At 44.0% G+C, this 20,034-nt stretch overlaps 1 protein-coding gene across 3 annotated transcripts in view; it reads left to right on the top strand.

The window, feature by feature from the left end:
- The window catches only part of CACNA1G (calcium voltage-gated channel subunit alpha1 G), a 501,367-nt gene that overhangs the window by 243,899 nt on the left and 237,434 nt on the right, over positions 1-20,034 (top strand). For all 3 annotated transcript variants that reach the window (XM_069752407.1, XM_069752406.1, XM_069752405.1), the window contains exons 2-3: positions 977-1,088; positions 9,963-10,096. In XM_069752407.1, the coding sequence (XP_069608508.1) occupies positions 977-1,088; positions 9,963-10,096 (246 nt within the window). The remainder of the gene's footprint in view (positions 1-976; positions 1,089-9,962; positions 10,097-20,034) is intronic.

Raw genomic sequence — 20,034 nt, forward strand, 5'->3', positions numbered from 1 at the left:
TTTTCAGAGGGTGGTATGCAACACAATGCAATGTCAACACACATTTGGCTCTGTAAAAACTTATCCAAGAAAAAAATGTTAGGAACACCAAGGATGTATATGTCTTATGTGGAAAGCTCATTTCCACTTTAATGCTTTAATTAAACATTTGCTGTCAGGTTCCCTCAGAATTTACAGCTGATCACAGGGTGAGGTGGGTCATGAGAGGACCCTTGTAACTGAAAAGCTTACCTAAAGTTGAAACCCCGTAAAGAAAATGTAAAAGCTGTAAAGGAAATGTGACATTGCATTTGATGGCCAGGCAAATTGAAGGGTATTGACCTATCTTTAGGATACATCATCAATATCAGATGGGTGTTGAGTGGTCCTACACCCAGCACCCCACCAATCAGCTCATTTCAGCTCTACCGGTGTAGTTGCTGTTCTCAGGAGCTGCAGTTCACCTCCTATTGGAATGAATGGAGCCTAAACTTCAGGTCTCAGTGATGGCCACTACACAGTGAAGAGTGAGGTGATGAACTGGTTATATCTGGTCACCGCTGATAAGTGGGGGTTCTCAGGTGTCGATCCCCCCACCAATCTGATATTGATGACATAAACTAGGGATAGGTCACCAATTTAATTATCTTACACAATCCCTTTAGTGGTAGACCTGAATATGTGCACCTGTTACATAAAGGATATCCACCTCCATGTCCTGGATGGCTGGGGTACACCAGAATGTGGCCATCCACAGACAGGGTTCCCAGAAAGGGTACTTACCTCTATGACCTCAATGCTGTTAGAACTTTACAGTTCACCATTAATTTTAATAGGATGAAAAAAAACAGAACCTCTTTACTTTGTGTACTGTCCCTTTTTGACACCTTGACCATGGATCCAGAACTATAATTTATGAATAAATTCTTAACATAAAGTAATTTGTTCTTTTGTCTGGAGTTGCTGTAAGTTTTCCTTGACTTTTCTGTCCTTCTACCTGGTTTGAACGCTTCAGTATGCTGGTCATCCTCCTGAACTGCGTCACCTTGGGAATGTTTCATCCATGTGAAGACGTTGCCTGCGATTCCCAGCGCTGCACAATTCTGCAGGTAAGCACATTATTGCTCAGGGATATTGTGTGTGTTTTATTTTTCATGTGACTAAGTTTGTAAAGGAGTGATAATTTATTCATGGATCCAGTCTGTTCTTACTTCCAGAAATCTTTATGCATGTGTTTTTAATCATTTTTCCTTTCTCAAGTAAGGTAAGCACAGATCGGAAAGGAAAAACACATACCAAAGTAAATACCTTCAAGCCTGGAGGGGCTGACAGTGAAGAATGTTCAGACCAGTAGAGGGGGACAGGATGGACAGCATGTTCTATCTGTGTGATCTATTAACAGGTTGGGTGTAGGAAACCCTACATCCATCATGTACATTATTATCATGGGCGTATGTATCAGTGATGCATCCCATGTGTCTGCTATCGAGCCCATGGTAAAGGTCTCACCAGCTCAAATTGCCGTATTCTACCATTTTCTTAAATTGCATTAAGGAAGGCAATTTGTTAACTTAGTTTTATACATTCTTGTACCATCCAGTAAAACTGTGTGAGAGCCCTTTGAGGGAAGGACAGCTGATGAATAGCATCTGTCAGAGACATCAATCTTAAGAATTCAGTTAAATAAAAAATGGATACATTAAGAAATACCTTTTCTTAATATGGGAGTCTAGGGGGAAGGATAGCTGAAGAACGGCATCCGACGAGGCATCAATTTGACGTTCATGGATTATTTTCATACTTGATTAAAGAGTAACCATCATTTAATTTGTATTTCATAAATCAGTAGTACTCGTGAAAATAAGTAACTTTGTAATATATTTTAACAGAGAAGTCTGTTTTGTAACCTCCTGGTCAAATCTTTCACTCTTATTCAGGGGTCAAACCTATAAAATCTCTATTCAGCGCATACAGACTTTCCCCATGAGGGTAAGTTCAAACGAGCGTATAAAAAATTATTCAGTTTTTCGTCCAGAAAAATGGGACAATTTTTCTCACTTCACTCCATTTTTTTTACCACGGCTATTAATCATTTACAGTTTCCTATATTACAGAAGTGCAATATATCAATAAATGTCAGGTGCTTTACTGTGGCTCCATATGGCATCTGATGTTTTTATGCACCCGTAGACTTACGGGAGAAACTAGTGCATGCTGCAAATTTTTTCACATGCAGATGATGGTGAGTGAAAAAAATTGCTCATTCGCACTGCCCCATTGAATAACATTGGTTGAAGTGCTATCCATTTTTTTTTCATGGACATCACTTGGACTGAAAATATGGTAGTGTGAATGAGCCTGATATAGAAGGGTTAATAGTTGCTTTTAAGTGCCTTTTACCTTTAATTGCTAGAAGATCTTGATATTGTTGATGCAGTAGTCTGATGGTCTCCTCTTCAAGGAGACTATACTTCTTATCATGTATGTTTTCAATAGTCAGCCACAACATGTTCTGGGTGCGTGGTAAATAAAGTATGACCCTGGGTAACGGTGGGGGCTACATGAGTTACATTGAGTTACATTTGTTGTAAATGGTATAACATACTGCCTCTTGCTGCATTACATCAGATAAAAGTGACTTTGCTCACAGAACGTGTGCGATTTCCTTTTTCTCCATGCTTGTTTGTCAATTAAGGGCGTAATGTCACAATTTGGCCTCACTGGTGATCTGGCTATCTGACTCTTGGTCAGAGCAAAAACAGCTACAACAAGCCCTTATTAAAGATAAGTCCTGACAGTTGGTGCTTTTAAAACTCCATGGAGAAGGGAGAAGGAGCTAGAGGCCGACACAGACATTCTGCTACAAGTTATCCTGACAGGTACAGTTCTTCATGGAACTTTATGAGCACCAGCAGTCAGCTCCTATCTCAGTAATAGAAGAGTGTTTATTCAGTGTAGACAGATTTTAATTTTGAGACTGAAATATAAATCCAGGAGGAGAAAAAAGCTTATTTCTCTGATAAAATATATTACAAAGTTTCTTATTTTCACGTGTAATATTGATTTATAAGCTAAAAATTACGGCTCCTCTTTAACATCGTGTACTCAACATCTCAGGATGATTCAGGAATGAGTTAAGGAAGGACACATCTGTAACGCACACACATCCCGTTTATATCCAGAAATTCTCTTAAAACATTTTAAACGAAAATTGTTAAATGCATGAAATGTGATTTTAGTGGAAAAAATCTTTCAATGTTGAAAATATTTAGAAAAAGATTCACCTCTGTACTTTACCTCAACTCTAACGAAAGAAGACATATAAGAATACTACATATAGTCCTCTAATTGCAGTAATATACGGCAAGGATCAGATATTGGTTAAGCCCATAAATAACCGTTAGCCCATTTAAGTGGCTAATGTGAGACCGGTAATCATCTTTGATCAACTAGATTCAAGTCGTTAAGCGCCGGTTTACTGGCCTTTATAGGAATGATGGAACAGAACAATCACTAATATGATAATGTCCCCATGTATAATGGATGTTGTTGGCAGCATAGCCCCAGATGACAAGGTGCTGCCGATAAAGATGACTTATGCATGCATGAAAATCAAGTTACCAATCAGCAAGCATGTTCACACCGATGGATAATCAGGAACAAGCTTTTTACAAACGGTTTGTTCACCAATTACCAACTCATGTAAAAGGGCCAGAAGTTGTGAGCTCCGGGGTACTGTGACGTAAGTCTGCATATAGTCAGACAACAAAGCACACGTGTGCCATCTCAGGACACTGAAGTAGGAGTAGAAGAGCACTGACTACGATGTCTAAAAATACCTCACTTCAAGATCTTGAAAGATACAATTATTGGCATAAATGGAAAAAGAGTTGAAATATTTGTGCTAGTCGCTGGGATAATTTGTTGCATCAGGGGCAGACATACCATTGGCACAATTTGGGCAACTGCACTGGAACCCAATGGGTTAAGGGGGGCCACTGTCATCTTAAAACCAGTTTCCTAATATCAATTAGATTGCGCACAAGGGTAAGAGCTATGGTTCATAATTGCTGGAGCGTTGTTATAGAGAAAAAAAATTAAGTGCTTTTGGAAAAGAGGGGGCCCATATTTAGGGTCTCTCTACTGTTTTTGTCCACCTTTGATCAACATGGACACTTCTTCCATGTTATATACAAAGATCTAATACAGTAATGGTCACATAGTAGGTTGTAAACTACCGGTAAATCTCAATTGTAGGCCACTTTGCAAATTTTCTACAGTATATATGACTGAAAACACTGCCTGGCCATAGGTTGGTGTTTCAGTGCGCCTGTCACCCCCTTCAATTGAAAGGCTCATTGTTGAACTGCATAGGGACACTTGAGGTCTGGCATCTTTATTACACTGTGTTTCAGCCCTATGTTTATAAGGCTGCTGATGCAAACCCTAAATGTATCCACAAGGCTACTTCCGCCTAGCGGAGGCCTAATGACCATCACTTTCTGCAGTCTTGTAAGCACTTTGCTTTTTGACAACCACATGGACAGCAAGAGGTCAAAGTTTCTGAAAATTAGATCAATTTTCATAGCGCCTGAGGTATCTACTTGGAGAACAGTGACATGCACATATGGCACATGAAGGATCTTCTGGCAAATTTTTTACATTTCTCGGCGCCAACATTATAGTAACATCAGCACAGTCAGCTACTCATTACAGCTGATCCCTACGGTTGTCTTCCTCGTAGACCATTCTGCACTTGCCCTGCATTTCAGTAATGGGAGCCATACCTCTTAGGCTTGATTCACATTGCATTTGAGCCTTCAGTTTCAGGTAATTTTTTGCTTTTTTGCCATCATATATCACTAAAAGAAGGCTGAAATATATGCCACTTTACGCCTGATATGCATGTCTATGTTCCTAAAGCCAAAGGAATTTAGGCTCTGTACAGTTAGATTCCATTTGGTCTATGTGTTTCTCGGAGGAAGAAGGTCCTTAGATGTCAGCAGTTATACAGCTTTAGCTCCTAAAAGGGGTTTTCCACTTTAAGAAAAGTGGACTTTTTATGCTGTAGCATCCCTATAATCACAAATAGAATAGGCCCCCTGCCACTGTTCAGGTCTTGGTGTTTGGCTGCAGTGCTGATGTCACATCTACTGTGGCACAGCCGCTTGGCTCGGTGACTAGCTAAAGTGACAATGCATGCTTTCAATGTGGCATTGCTGCAGCCAAAACACCAGGACCTATGACAACGCCGGGGATCTGGTACTGGAAGTAGAGGGAATGCACAGCTTTGTTTGTTATTTTAGGTATCCTAAAGCATTTGGGGTCCACCTTCCTAAAAGTGGAACATCCCTTTAAGCAATGATAGATAAATACAGCTCTCTAACCAATTAAAGTTTTACTAGATCAAAAAAAAATTATTTATATATGTATATATATATATATATCTCTACTATATAAGGCTGAATGTGTGTGTGTATGTGTGTGTGTGTATGTGTGTGTGTGTGTGTGTATGTCCGGGATTGGCATCTGCACCGTCGCAGCTACAGCCACAAAATTTTGCACAGTCACACGTCTGGACCCCGAGAGCGTCATAGGCTATATTGTGAGGCGAAATTTTAACCCCGCGCGTTCCAATTCACCAAACAATTTTGCCCCTATCTACATAATGGGGAAAAAAGTGAAAGGAAAAGTGTTGGAGGCGTCGCAGCTACAGCAACAAAATTTTGCACAGTCACACGTCTGGACCCCGAGAGCGTCATAGGCTACGTTGTGAGGTGAAATTTTAACCCCGCGCTTTCCAATTCACCAAACAATTTTGCCCCTATCTACATAATGGGGAAAAAGTGAAATGAAAAGTGTTGGAGGCGTCGCAGCTACAGCAACAAAATTTTGCACAGTCACACGTCTGGACCCCGAGAGCGTCATAGGCTATTTTGTGAGGCGAAATTTTAACCCCGCGCGTTCCAATTCACCAAACAATTTTGCCCCTATCTATATAATGGGGAAAAAAGTGAAAGGAAAAGTGTTGGAGGCGTCGCAGCTACAGCAACAAAATTTTGCACAGTCACACGTCTGGACCCTGAGAGCATCATAGGCTACGTTGTGAGGTGAAATTTTAACCCCGCGCTTTCCAATTCACCAAACAATTTTGCCCCTATCTACATAATGGGGAAAAAGTGAAATGAAAAGTGTTGGAGGCGTCACAGCTACAGCCACAAAATTTTGCACAGTCACACGTCTGGACCCTGAGAGCGTCATAGGCTATGTTGTGAGGTGAAATTTTAACTCCGCGCTTTCCAATTCATCAAACTATTTTTCCCCTATCTACATAATGGGGAAAAGTGAAAGGAAAAGTGTTGGAGGCAAATTGACAGCTGCCAGATGTGAACAAGGGGGACTTAAAGAGTGAGAGCGATGGCGCAAAAGAGTATATACCGATCAGTTGCTAAGGTGGGGCCCCGACATGAGATACTCACCACACATGGGGATAGGAACACACACACAAAATGACCACACACTACCACGTGCTTGAACACATATACCACCCTCAGCACACATTTCACCACACATACACCAACCTCGCCACATAAAAGTCGAAACACAAAAGTCGCCGCTCAAAACTCACCACGCGCAAAACTCGCCACATGCAAAAACTAGGCTCACGCAAAACTCGCCACAAGTGCAAAACTCACCTCATGGAAAACTCGCCACACGCAAAACTTGCACATGCGGAAAAATTGCCACATGCACAAAATTTGCAACACATGCAAAAGTTGCCTCACACAAAACTTACACATACTCAAAAGGCACCAGACATAAAACTCACCACGCGCAAAACTCGCCATGCGCAAAACTTGCTGCACACAACTTGCTACACCTGTCACATGCAACTCGACACAAAAAGTTGCTACACGCATGTTGCCACACAAAACTCATCTCACAAAAGTCGCTACATGCATGTCGCCACACACAACTCAACACACACAACTTGACACATGAAACTCGCCCTAAAACACACACAAGTCTGGTATTAGCCTTCAAAAATAAAAATCTGATTAATAAGCAGACAAACTACAAGAGCAACAAATGTACCATATAGGAAATACGGCAGCTGTCAGTCACATGACCTGTCTATTATGTGTATGTGTGAGCTAATATATACTGCCAGGGGGAGGGCTTCCTGTTGGCTGGGGATTTATCAGGCTGCCAATTTATCTTACGAATACTGAGGCAAAAATACTGAGCAAATAACGTGTTAACGAGGTCTAATACAGGAGATCACACAGGTGTATACTATATACAGGGGAGATGACACACAGATATATACTATATACAGGAGAGATGACACACAGGTATATACTATATAAAGGAGGAGATGACATACAGGTACATACTATATACAGGAGATGACATACAGGTATATACTATATACAGGAGGAGATGACACACAGGTATATACTATATAGAGGAGCAGATTACCTACAGGTATATACTATATACAGGAGGAGATGACATACAGGTATATGCTATATATAGAAGATGACATACAGGTATATACTATATACAGGAGGAGATGACACACAGATATATACTATATACAGGGGAGATGACACACAGGTATATACTATATACAGGAGGAGATGACATACAGGTATATACTATATATAGAAGGAGATGACACACAGGTATATACTATATATAGGAGGAGATGACATACAGGTATATACTATATATAGGAGGAGATGACATACAGGTATATACTATATATAGGAGGAGATGACATACAGGTATATACTATATACAGGGGAGATGACACACAGCAGGTATATACTATATACAGGGGAGATGACATACAGGTATATACTATATACAGGAGATGACATACAGGTGTATACTATATATAAGGGAGATGACAAACATGTATATACTGAGGTGAAAATGAGAGGTGTGAGGTGAAAATGAAAAGGTGTGAGTGCAAAATGAGAGGAGTGAGGGAAAATAGTGTAGTGATCGGAAAATGACAGATGTGAGGTCGAAATGACAAGTGTTAGGCGGGAATGAGAGGAGTGAGGGAGAAAATGAGAGGTGTGAGGGAGAAAATGAGAGATGTGAGGGGGAAAATTAAAGATGTGATTGGGAAAATGAGAGGCGTGATGGGAAAATAAGAGAAGTGATGTGCTATAACTAACCACAGATATTTACTATGCCCAGGCAACGCCGGGCTCTTCAGCTAGTATATATATACAGTGGGGCAAAAAAGTATTTAGTCAGTCAGCAATAGTGCAAGTTCCACCACTTAAAAAGATGAGAGGCGTCTGTAATTTACATCATAGGTAGACCTCAACTATGGGAGACAAACTGAGAAAAAAAAATCCAGAAAATCACATTGTCTGCTTTTTTAACAATTTATTTGCATATTATGGTGGAAAATAAGTATTTGGTCAGAAACAAACAATCAAGATTTCTGGCTCTCACAGACCTGTAACTTCTTCTTTAAGAGTCTCCTCTTTCCTCCACTCATTACCTGTAGTAATGGCACCTGTTTAAACTTGTTATCAGTATAAAAAGACACCTGTGCACACCCTCAAACAGTCTGACTCCAAACTCCACTATGGTGAAGACCAAAGAGCTGTCAAAGGACACCAGAAACAAAATTGTAGCCCTGCACCAGGCTGGGAAGACTGAATCTGCAATAGCCAACCAGCTTGGAGTGAAGAAATCAACAATGGGAGCAATAATTAGAAAATGGAAGACATACAAGACCACTGATAATCTCCCTCGATCTGGGGCTCCACGCAAAATCCCACCCCGTGGGGTCAGAATGATCACAAGAACGGTGAGCAAAAATCCCAGAACCACGCGGGGGGACCTAGTGAATGAACTGCAGAGAGCTGGGACCAATGTAACAAGGCCTACCATAAGTAACACACTACGCCACCATGGACTCAGATCCTGCAGTGCCAGACGTGTCCCACTGCTTAAGCCAGTACATGTCCAGACCCGTCTAAAGTTTGCTAGAGAGCATTTGGATGATCCAGAGGAGTTTTGGGAGAATGTCCTATGGTCTGATGAAACCAAACTGGAACTGTTTGGTAGAAACACAACTTGTCGTGTTTGGAGGAAAAAGAATACTGAGTTGCATCCATCAAACACCATACCTACTGTAAAGCATGGTGGTGGAAACACCATGCTTTGGGGCTGTTTCTCTGCAAAGGGGCCAGGACGACTGATCCGGGTACATGAAAGAATGAATGGGGCCATGTATCGTGAGATTTTGAGTGCAAACCTCCTTCCATCAGCAAGGGCATTGAAGATGAAACGTGGCTGGGTCTTTCAACATGACAATGATCCAAAGCACACCGCCAGGGCAACGAAGGAGTGGCTTCGTAAGAAGCATTTCAAGGTCCTGGAGTGGCCTAGCCAGTCTCCAGATCTCAACCCTATAGAAAACCTTTGGAGGGAGTTGAAAGTCCGTGTTGCCAAGTGAAAAGCCAAAAACATCACTGCTCTAGAGGAGATCTGCATGGAGGAATGGGCCAACATACCAACAACAGTGTGTGGCAACCTTGTGAAGACTTACAGAAAACGTTTGACCTCTGTCATTGCCAACAAAGGATATATTACAAAGTATTGAGATGAAATTTTGTTTCTGACCAAATACTTATTTTCCACCATAATATGCAAATAAATTGTTAAAAAAACAGACAATGTGATTTTCTGGATTTTTTTTTCTCAGTTTGTCTCCCATAGTTGAGGTCTACCTATGATGTAAATTACAGACGCCTCTCATCTTTTTAAGTGGTGGAACTTGCACTATTGCTGACTGACTAAATACTTTTTTGCCCCACTGTATATGTACTGGTGATTGTTGTAACTTTAATTTATGAAAGCGCTTGCTATTATTGATTGTTCATTTGTTCATATTAGCTATCACTGTATTTTTGTGTTTCCTTGTAATGCTTTTTCTGCCTTTACTGCAGGGATTTGATGACTTCATTTTTGCATTTTTCGCTGTGGAGATGATTATCAAAATGTTTGCTCTGGGAATATTTGGACAGCAGTGCTATTTGGGAGACACCTGGAATCGTTTAGATTTTTTCATCGTGATCGCAGGGTAAGTGCTGCTATTGTGATTTTTATATTGATATTGCTCCAATAATGTTTATTTTATAATAGGGTTTTGGTATAATGATTTCCAAAATGAGCACAACAGAAATGCTAATCGATGACGTATAATTAGATAATTGCAGCTATGCCGTAAAAGAGAAAAGAATTGAGCTTTTCTAGTGCAGTTCAAGGACCCAAAGTGGCACTGAAAGATTTTTCCAGCTATAAAATAACATGTTATGATCCAGAGGAGGGAAAGTACTTCTGGCACCATGGTGTAAAAGTTTGGGTAAATGTTGATTTAGGAGCTGCACCCACGCTATCACCCACTGGAGTTACTGTAGCCAAGAGCCGACATTCTGTGGTATCTGCCAGACTCTTCATGTCAAACCATATAAACCCTTAGATACCATGGTCAACTTAATATAGGCTTATATAACCAAAAATGATGTACTTACCTTGCGGATCCCCAGCTGACGGGTCACGGTTCAGTCACTGAGCTTCTGCTGCTGCAATGTTATTCCATCTCAACACATGACCATCAGCAACGGTGACATCAGGGATTATTTAAAACCTGTATTTTAAAGGTGTTTTTTCTCACGCTGTCTTGTCATATATTACATTTTGTTGAAAACATGGAACAAATGAGCAAGACACAAACAACAGCTAACACAGAACAAATGAATAAGACAGTACTGAAATCCTCATTTCACATCACAGTGCTCCATCGTCACTGCTGAAGGCCTCATTGTATACATTTTTTTAAGGATACAACACGTACCTATCAACATCTATGGTGCTGTTCACAAGACCATGTTTTTACACGGACCTTGTGTCCATGCAAAACCCACAGAGACATGCAGCACAAAAGAACCGTGCCGATACAAGTCTATGGGTCTGTGAAAAACTTCTATAGGGCGCGGATCGCATCAGTGTGTAATTTGTGTGCTGTACGTTGTCAACATTACAAAGAATAGTAGAAGATAAGGAGAAACGTTACCCCTTAGGCCCCCCTCCAGAGCCTCTCACCTAGCCAAATCAGTTCTCATACTTTGCACCGACGAGGGCCAACAGCCCGAAACACCGTGTCTGCGAATTGAGATACTGATTTGGCTTTTATCCTAAGTCATATTACACGACTCGTTAAAGGGTTGATTGTGACTTGTAGGATCGCTACTTCCAACAGGTGGCACTATAGAGTTTAAGTCCTCTTTTTCTCAGAAGAGGCAATTTGCATAGTAGAAGATGTGTCATTTATTTATTTATCCATCCGTGAAAAACACTGATGGCAAAAACGGACACACAGATGACATACTAATGGTAAAAACGGACACACAGATGACACACTAATGGTAAAAACGGACACACAGATGACACACTAATGGTAAAAACGGACACACAGATAACATACTAATGGTAAAAACGGACACACGGATGACACACTGATGGTAAAAATGGACACACAGATGACACACTAATGGTAAAACGGACACAAAGATGACACACTAATGGTAAAAAACATGATGATTCGGCAAGAGAAAATAATCACATATCTGAGCTGCCCCATAGAGAAACACTGGGACGTTTTATACGGTAGTGTGACTCTGGCCATAGTCCCATAAAAAGTTTTCTTTATGATATAGTTACCAGAACTTCACATTCATATGACCATTCTAATACTTTAAACATTTTCCTGAACATCTCATGAGTGAGTCACTACTCAATAGATGTGCACCAATCATTATAATGATCACATCTCTGTAGGCTAGGGCTACATAGTGACGCTGGACAGTTGAGTTCAGTACTTTCATTGTCAGGAAACCCCTTAAGGTAAATGTACACTGCACGATTATCAGGGACGAGTTTTCCCAGGAACGCTTGTGTCACAATAATCATTTAGTTTAAACCAACCGCCGATTACTCCACAATTGAGTAAGAAGCTAGTTCATTGGGCAAAAGTATCTTTTGGTTTGCCCTAAAGATCATCATTCTCGGCAGCGCATTATCCTGTGTAACCAGGACTTGTGCTGCACAGAACAGTGGCAGCCCATGAGCAGCGATCGGTCTATTACAGATCGCCCATTACACAACTGAAGCACAGTCTACTGCGTAACGATGCTATTAAACGAGCACCGATCGGAAAACTAGCAGCTGATCGGTGATCATTTGGTAGCACTGGATTGAGAGTCCATTTTAGGGGTTCAGATCCACAAGTTCTGTAACGCTTGCCGGAAGACATTGGAAAGAAAAATATCACAGTCACATTTTCACAAGATTTTATTAACGCATGTTCAACCAGAGGCTCAGTTGTCTTTTGTAAAGTCTTAGCAGATGGCGTTGACATTACCATTAACCATGCATTGTCTTGATTAGCATATGTACTATGTAGAGATCTGCTGCAATATTTTGGTGTAGTTGAAATGATGTCTAAGCTTTTATACTAAGTAACCCCTTATGGACAAAATGACAAATGACTGTAAATGGACTGTTGGTGCAAGTCTGTAGTACAGAGCCATATTGTAATCCATGCAATGCCCATGAAGCATGATATGAAGCATGATATTTTCCCATAGAGACAATTGTTCTGTTGTGGAAGACTTTCATAATGCGATACATGGGTGTAGAGAAGACCCATAGAGTACTATAGATACAAATACCAAAGCTACTGGGGACTCAAGCCAACTAGTCGGACAAGTGGGCCGCCTTTGGCTTCTCCCTACCCACTCCCATTCATCTCTCCCTGCATGCTTGTATAGGGAAAGACATGTCAGCCATTGATAGCGGACAGGGAGAAGCTGTCAGGGACCTGAATTTTCAACTAGACTTCCTTGCGGCTCAATCCCCGCCAGTTTCTAAGGTATATTTTCTCTCACACACTGCAGGGTTTCAAAGTGAAACATGCCTGTCTGATATCACACCGCCAGTGTCTGGTACATGCTTCCCCTGGTTTCGGTGGCAAGTGTCTGCTGTCAGGTTGCCTTTAACCTCAATTTGGTTTAAATGCTTTGGCTTAAAATTTTTTGGTTCATTTCATGGTATACAGGGGTATAAGATCTCTAAATAAGGCCTTAATAACCCCTTTAATAGATGTGGAGCTCCTGACGCGCCCACAGGGCAGTGGGATACTTGGTACCGGGTCCGGTCACAAACGGGGATGTCACGGTGGCTGCGACCCGGTCCGTGGCCCTGGGTATCAACATTTAAGTGGGTTAAATGTTCAAAGTTTGTCGTGACGCCACCTGTGGAGTTCGGTCAATAGGGGGACCGACGCTGCATTAGAGGGGTCCCCTGGGGGATGTTGCGGCAGCCCAGACGTTACACTTTCCACAGGTGAAGCAGGGTCCCCAGGGGTCCTATGGTGTGTGGCGTAGATGGTAAGGCCGGTGAATACATGGAGGAGACAAGTCATAAGTCTCTACCTGGTTTACTTGTGGGTGACGGGCCACAGTCCAGGGTACCAGGCACGGATGATGGTGGTCCGGCCGACTCAGAGGCAAATTAGAGTTCTCTTTTCCCAGTAGAGGTTCATGAGCCTTTCCTACTTGCGCCTTCCTAAGTGAGGTCCCTGCTGCTACAAGGTCCTCCAGTTTCCCCCTGTCCTGGGACAGGTACCTGCACGACGGGCAGATTGAGCTTTTTTACAGGGACTCTCAGACACCCTGGGCTCATCCAGTGCTGCTGCGTCTCAGGCGTGATGTGGGCAGGTGATGTGTAGTGTTATGCCCTCTGGTTCTGCTTTGTGTCCTAGAGTTCACAAAAGCCTCGGGCTCCCAGTACCCGGATTATTGGGCTTCAGCTCCAATGGTGCCCTGCCACGGTTCCTCTCTGAGCTCTGTCTCTCTCCTGTGCTCCTTCCCTTCTGGCTGCTCCACATGCAACCCAACAGGTTACTCCTTCCCAGAGGCTGAAGCTCCCACGTGGCTGCCAGGCCAATCTGTCAGCACTCAGTTCCAGACCTCCTTCTACTTCTGTGTCTCTGAACAACTAACTAGCTCCTCCTCCAGGTCAGGATCTTTATACAGGGAAACTCCCCTGAATCCGGGTCTTGAGCTCCCCCTCCTGGCCTGGATTCAGAATGTATTGCATGTGTGTGCCTTACCTGGTGAAGAGAACTCCTTTGCCTCTGAGCATGACATCACCTTCCCCATCACATCACATCACTGCAGCAACCGGTAACCTGGGTGCTGCACTCCTAAACGGGACATAGTTGTAAGGGGATGTAGTTGTAGCAGTTACACCCAGATCCTGGTACATGATGGCATCAAATGACATATGTCACATGTGGGGTTTTTCCATTTTTTTAACAAAAGTACTGAAGGCAGGGCATGTGAGAAAATAACAAAACAACTATCACCAAGTAAATGCTCCACTGCTTCAGCACCGCCACTCTGTTGGTCCCAGCTGTCTTTTTGAACTGTCAATCATGTGATCACTGCAGTCAAAAGCTGTCTTCAGTAGTCACTTGTAGAGAGGAGCAGAGCTTGTGAAATTTGAATTCTCCAACTTTGCCAAATCCTCCCCAAAAATTCGATTGGCAGTGAATCACAAAACTGAAAATGTACCGTATATAGTCGAGTATAAGCCGAGAATTTCAGCCCATTTTTTTAGGCTGAAATTGCCCCTCTCGGCTTATACTTGAGTCATTCCCAGAGGTCGGCAGGGGAGGGGGAGTGGAGCTGTGTAATAATACTCACCTGCTCCTGGCACAGTCCCTGGACGTCCCTCTGGGCGCTGACAGCTTCTTACTGTATTGAGCAGTCACATGGTACCGCTCATTACAGTAATGAATATGGGCCCACTCCACTCCCATAGGGGTGGAGCTGCATATTTATTACTGTAATGAGCGGTACCATGTGACCGCTCAATACAGGAAGAAGCTGCCGGCGCCCGGACAACCAGGGACGTCCAGGGACCACGCAAGGAGCAGGTGAGTATGATGGGGGGCAGTGCGCTATATTCACCTGTTCCTCGTTCCACCATCGGCGCCGCTGTGTCTTCTGCATCCTCTGCAGTGACGCTCAGTTCAGAGGGCACGATGACACGCTTAGTGTGCGCGCCGCCCTCTGCCTGAGCGTCAGTGCAGAGGATGGGGAAGACACAGCGGCGTCCAGCGGTGGAACGGAGGACAGGTGAATATTGCAAGTGTCGGGGGCCTGAGCGACGAGAGGTATGTGTTTTTTTTTTTTTTAAATCGCAGCAACAGCATATGGGGCAAATATCTCTATGGAGCATCTTATGGGACCATGTGCAGCGTTATTTGGGGGCAAATATCTCTATGGAGCATCTTATAGGGCCATGTGCAGCGTTATATGGTGGCAAATATCTCTATGGAGCATCTTATGGGGCCATAATCAGCTTTTGTGCAGCATTATATGGGGCAAATGTGTCTATGGAGCATCTTATTGGGCCATAATCAGCATTTGTGCAGCATTATATGGGACAAATGTCTGCACTGAGCATCTTATGGGGCCATAATCAGACTCAAGATCACTCCAGCCAGTTCAGCTTGGAGACCTTTCCTCGTCGGCCTCCAGCCAGGAACTCTCCCTCTGACTCTGACTAACTTTCTAACCAACCCACCAGTTTTACCCTGTGTGAGGAGTGGCCTAGTGGATAGAACCTTTGCTCCCTCTGGTGGACTGGAGTGTGAAATGTGTGTGTGGCTGTGATACCTGGACAGAAGATCTCCTTCATTGCCTTCAGACGTAACATCACTCCCCTGTTATGACCTGGTGGTTAGGAGCACCCGGAATGACCTGATAGTTAAACCTCATACAGGACGAGCTCTGGGATGTGGGAGCTCTGCTGACCGCAAGCCCTAATCCTATCACACACTCTAGAAATAGCCGTGGAGCGCTCCTGACTAGACCTAGGCGCCTCGTCACAGCCTAAGAACTATCTAGCCATAGAGATAGAAAATAAAGCCTACCTTGCCTCAGAGAAATTCCCCAAAGGTAAAGGAAGCCCCCCACATATATTGAGTGTGAGTAAAGATGAAAGTCACAAACGCAGAAATGAAACAGGTTTCAGCAAAGGGAGGCCAGACTTACTAAATAGACAGAGGATAGGAAAGGTAACTTTGTGATCAGCACAAAAACCTACAAAAGACCACGCAGAGTGTGCAAAAAAGACCTCCTCACCGACTCACGGTGCGGAGGGGCCACTCTGCATCCCAGAGCTTCCAGCTAGCAAGACAAAATCATGAAAACCAGCTGGACAAGAAAACAATGAACAAATAATGACTATCAGGAACTTAGCTTCTGCAGGAGAAGGCAGGTCACCAGAGAGATCCAGGAGCGAACTGAACCAATGCAAAAACATTGACAGCTGGCATGGAGTAACGATCTGAGAGGAGTTAAATAGAGCAGTCAACCAAAGGATAAACCACGTCACCTGTGTAAGGAACCTCAGAAGCAGCAGCTTCACTCACAGCCACCAGAGGGAGCCCATAGACAGAACTCACCGAAGTACCATTCACGACCACAGGAGGGAGTTCGACAACAGAATTCACAACACTCCCCCCCTCCCACACCCCCATTAAATCCAGTACTCCCGGACTGGGAAAAAGAAAACAACAATACATAAGCAAAAGACATGCAACATTTTTGAAATGCTATAAAACAAGTTAATATAACAGTGCTTCCCTTTATGGGAGGTGGGAACACTTGAACGTTGCAAGCAATAACATATTTTACATTGCGCACGCAACTAAAACAATTATTATCTGTCTATGAAATACAATTACCCATACAGGTATTCTATCTTACTAAGTGCAAGTACCCTCTAAGGGTATACTATCATTAACCCTTAAGGTGCTAATCAACATTTTCCTTATCTTTCTTCTACATATGCAGGACTATCTGTCTACCACCATGGGCCTACTGCATTTTCTTTCCTAAAACCTATCATTTTATATAAAGTACATCATCTAACATTTTAGCTATCTACTACCTAACTTCTTAAGGCAAAGTGCAACATGTGAACATTCCCTTTAAGAGGGAACTCAAGTCCTTTCTGAGGTAGTGCAAACAATCAACAAGTCAGTTATCACTTTTAAAACAGAAAAACTTTCATGTCGTCATCAGGAACAGTTTCTTCACAAAGTCTTCTTTTTGTAAAACCAGTAGAGAGCACCTTTAAGAAGGTGCAAATTATGTACAACGGACAGTTTGTGAACCATTCATCGTCCATGATTCCAATGTTCTTTAAAACAAATATGAAGTTGTGCAAAACTTGAAACAATAGGGATCCCGGGTAAACAAAGGGATCCCTTTAAATGTTAACCCAGAGCGGGTTTTAAAACAGCAAAAGATAACCAGTTAACTATTTACAGCATCGGTTTTCGCAGGTTTATTCTAGTTCTGGCGGTAGCACTGGTGGAGGTAGCCCGGTTGGATACTGGCGGCTACCAGGTGCTACATAAGGGGCTCCCTCACTCCAGATGGGGGTCTGCGTAACTTGGGTATGGACATTTGCTGCAGCAAAGGTAGTGGCTGCTGCAAGATCAGTCACTGGAACGGAGTCAGTAGCGGTGGCACGAGCAGTCACTGGAGTGGTGTCGGTCGTCAGGGCAGGGTCGTTCTTCATACCTGCTTCAGATGCGGTCCCTCCGGTGTCGGTCTGCTCCGCTCTCTGCTCCCCTCTCCGCTATGGTCTGGAACGCTGGTCGCAGGGCCTTGCACTGTGCTGTTGTCATCTCTGTTTGCAGCATCTCGCTTTCTGGCAGGGCCTTGCTCTCTGGCTTCAGAGCGCCGGAACTTCTTTCTTGCTCCAGACCAGACAAGGCTGCCGACAGATGTCTGGTGAGGCTCCCGATGGAGGCCTTCTTCCACCCGGCCACAGCTTCCAGCTCCTGGCGCACAAGCTGACAGGTGCGTTCTTCCTCTTCCTTCCGCAGGAGGTCCGGATTTGTCGTCGGTGAAGGGTGCAGTTCTTGCAAGCCCTGGCTGGGAGAGTCCTTGTGCTCCATCCCATGCTCCGGGGTCCGCTCACCTCTCTCCGCCATGTTGGTTTTCGGCACCTCCTCCTTCCTCACATCACAGTCTTGGCAGAGGGCGTGCATATTTTTTGAGCCGCTCTGCTGGACCCGCCCACGATGGCACGCCCATCTTCTTCTGTTGCGCTCCTCGTGGCGCGATAATAGTGGTGATTTTGGCGGGAATTTTGGCAGCAAATAGCAATACACAGTTCCAATACGATTCTGACACAGTTCTTAGGCGCACATGACCCGATTTTTCAGGCTTAAGTCCATCCTGTTCGTGACGCCAAAATAGTTGGAGCGCCCCCGTGGGCCGTGGGGTACTCGGTAGCGGGCCCTTCTGTTCTCGGTGGGATGTCACAGTGGCTGACCCGGTCCGTGGCCCTCGCGAGGTCCGTTGAATGTGTGGTAGGGGAAAGGTCTTTAAAGGGATAATGTTCGTGACGCCACCTGTGGTATTCGGTCAGGGTGACCGACGCTGCTTAGGGGTCCGCTGGGGTGTTACAGCAGTTAGATGGTATACCTTCCCACAGGTGAAGTATGTCCCCAGGGCTTCCCAGAATGTAGGTAGTGGATGGTGTGAGGTGCAGTGAATAACGAGGACACAGGGTTGCAGTCTCTTTACCTTTTACTGAAGGTTCAGCATCCACAGTCCAGGGTAGGGACCACAGGGTATGCAGAGTCCGGCCGGTCTGAAGGCAAATCCTGAGTAACCTTATCCAGGTGGAAACCAGTAGCCTTCCCCTAGCGCACAGTAATACAGTAGGTCCCTACTTGCATAAGCTCCAATAAGGTCCTCACTGTTGTTACTCCCCTCACTGTTCCACGTGGTCGGATAGAACAAAACACGTATGACCGGTGGCCTGAGGCTTTTTATAGGGACCCTAGAGACGCCCCAGCCCCCACAAGTTGCCACCGAGCCTCCTGTGTATGATGGATCGGACAGCCAACGTAGAATTAACTGTCCTGCCAGTCTCTGAAGTAACGGCATAGAGCTCTTTACTCCCTCGGTGTTCTGGCTACCGGATATGCGCTTCAGATGGAGGCAGCCTGCCTCTAGCTGGTCTCCCTCTGATGTTTCACTCCTGTTGCTATGACTTCGTTGCTCACTCACTACGACACAATTCCTTTCGTGTCCTTTCCTAGGATGCTGCCGCATGGGGTGCAGGCGCAGCTCCATGTACCCTCGTCCTCCTCAGACAACAGTCTGGATCTGACTCGAGATCACTCCAGCCAGTTCAGCCTGGAGACCTATCCTTGTCGGCCTCCAGCCAGGAACTCTCCTAACTTTCTAACCAACCCACCAGTTTTACCCTGTGTGAGGAGTGGCCAAGTGGATAGAACCTTTGCTCCCCCTGGTGGACTGCAATGTGAAATGTGTGTGTGGCTGTGATACCTGGACAGAAGATCTCCTTCATTGCCTTCAGACGTAACATCACTCCCCCTGGTGGAAGAACAACATTACTGCAACGAACCAGGACTCTGGGGCGCTGCACATTAAAAGAGGTCTGGATGCACCACATGAAGAGAGCTTTATACTGCCTCTGTACAAATCCCTGGTTAGACCGCACATGGAGTACTGTGTACAGTTTTGGGCACCGGTGCTCAGGAAGGATATAATGGAAATAGAGCAAGTACAAAGGAGGGCAACAAAATTAATAAAGGGGATGAGGGAACTACAATACCCAGAGAGATTAGCAAAATTAGGATTATTTATGTCTAGAAAAAAGACATCTGAGGTGTGATCTAATAACCATGTATAAGAATATAAGGGGACAATACAAATATCTCTCCGTGGATCTGTTTATACAAAGGAAGGTGACGGGCACAAGGGGGCATCTCTGCGTCTGGAGGAGAGAAGGTTTTTCTACCAACATAGAAGAGGATTCTTTACTGTTAGGGCAGTGAGAATCTGGAATTCCTTGCCTGAGGAGGTGGTGATGGCGAATTCAGTCGAGGTGTTCAAG

Source organism: Ranitomeya imitator, chromosome 2 (genome assembly GCF_032444005.1).
Source record: "Ranitomeya imitator isolate aRanImi1 chromosome 2, aRanImi1.pri, whole genome shotgun sequence".
Taxonomy (NCBI): domain Eukaryota; kingdom Metazoa; phylum Chordata; class Amphibia; order Anura; family Dendrobatidae; genus Ranitomeya; species Ranitomeya imitator.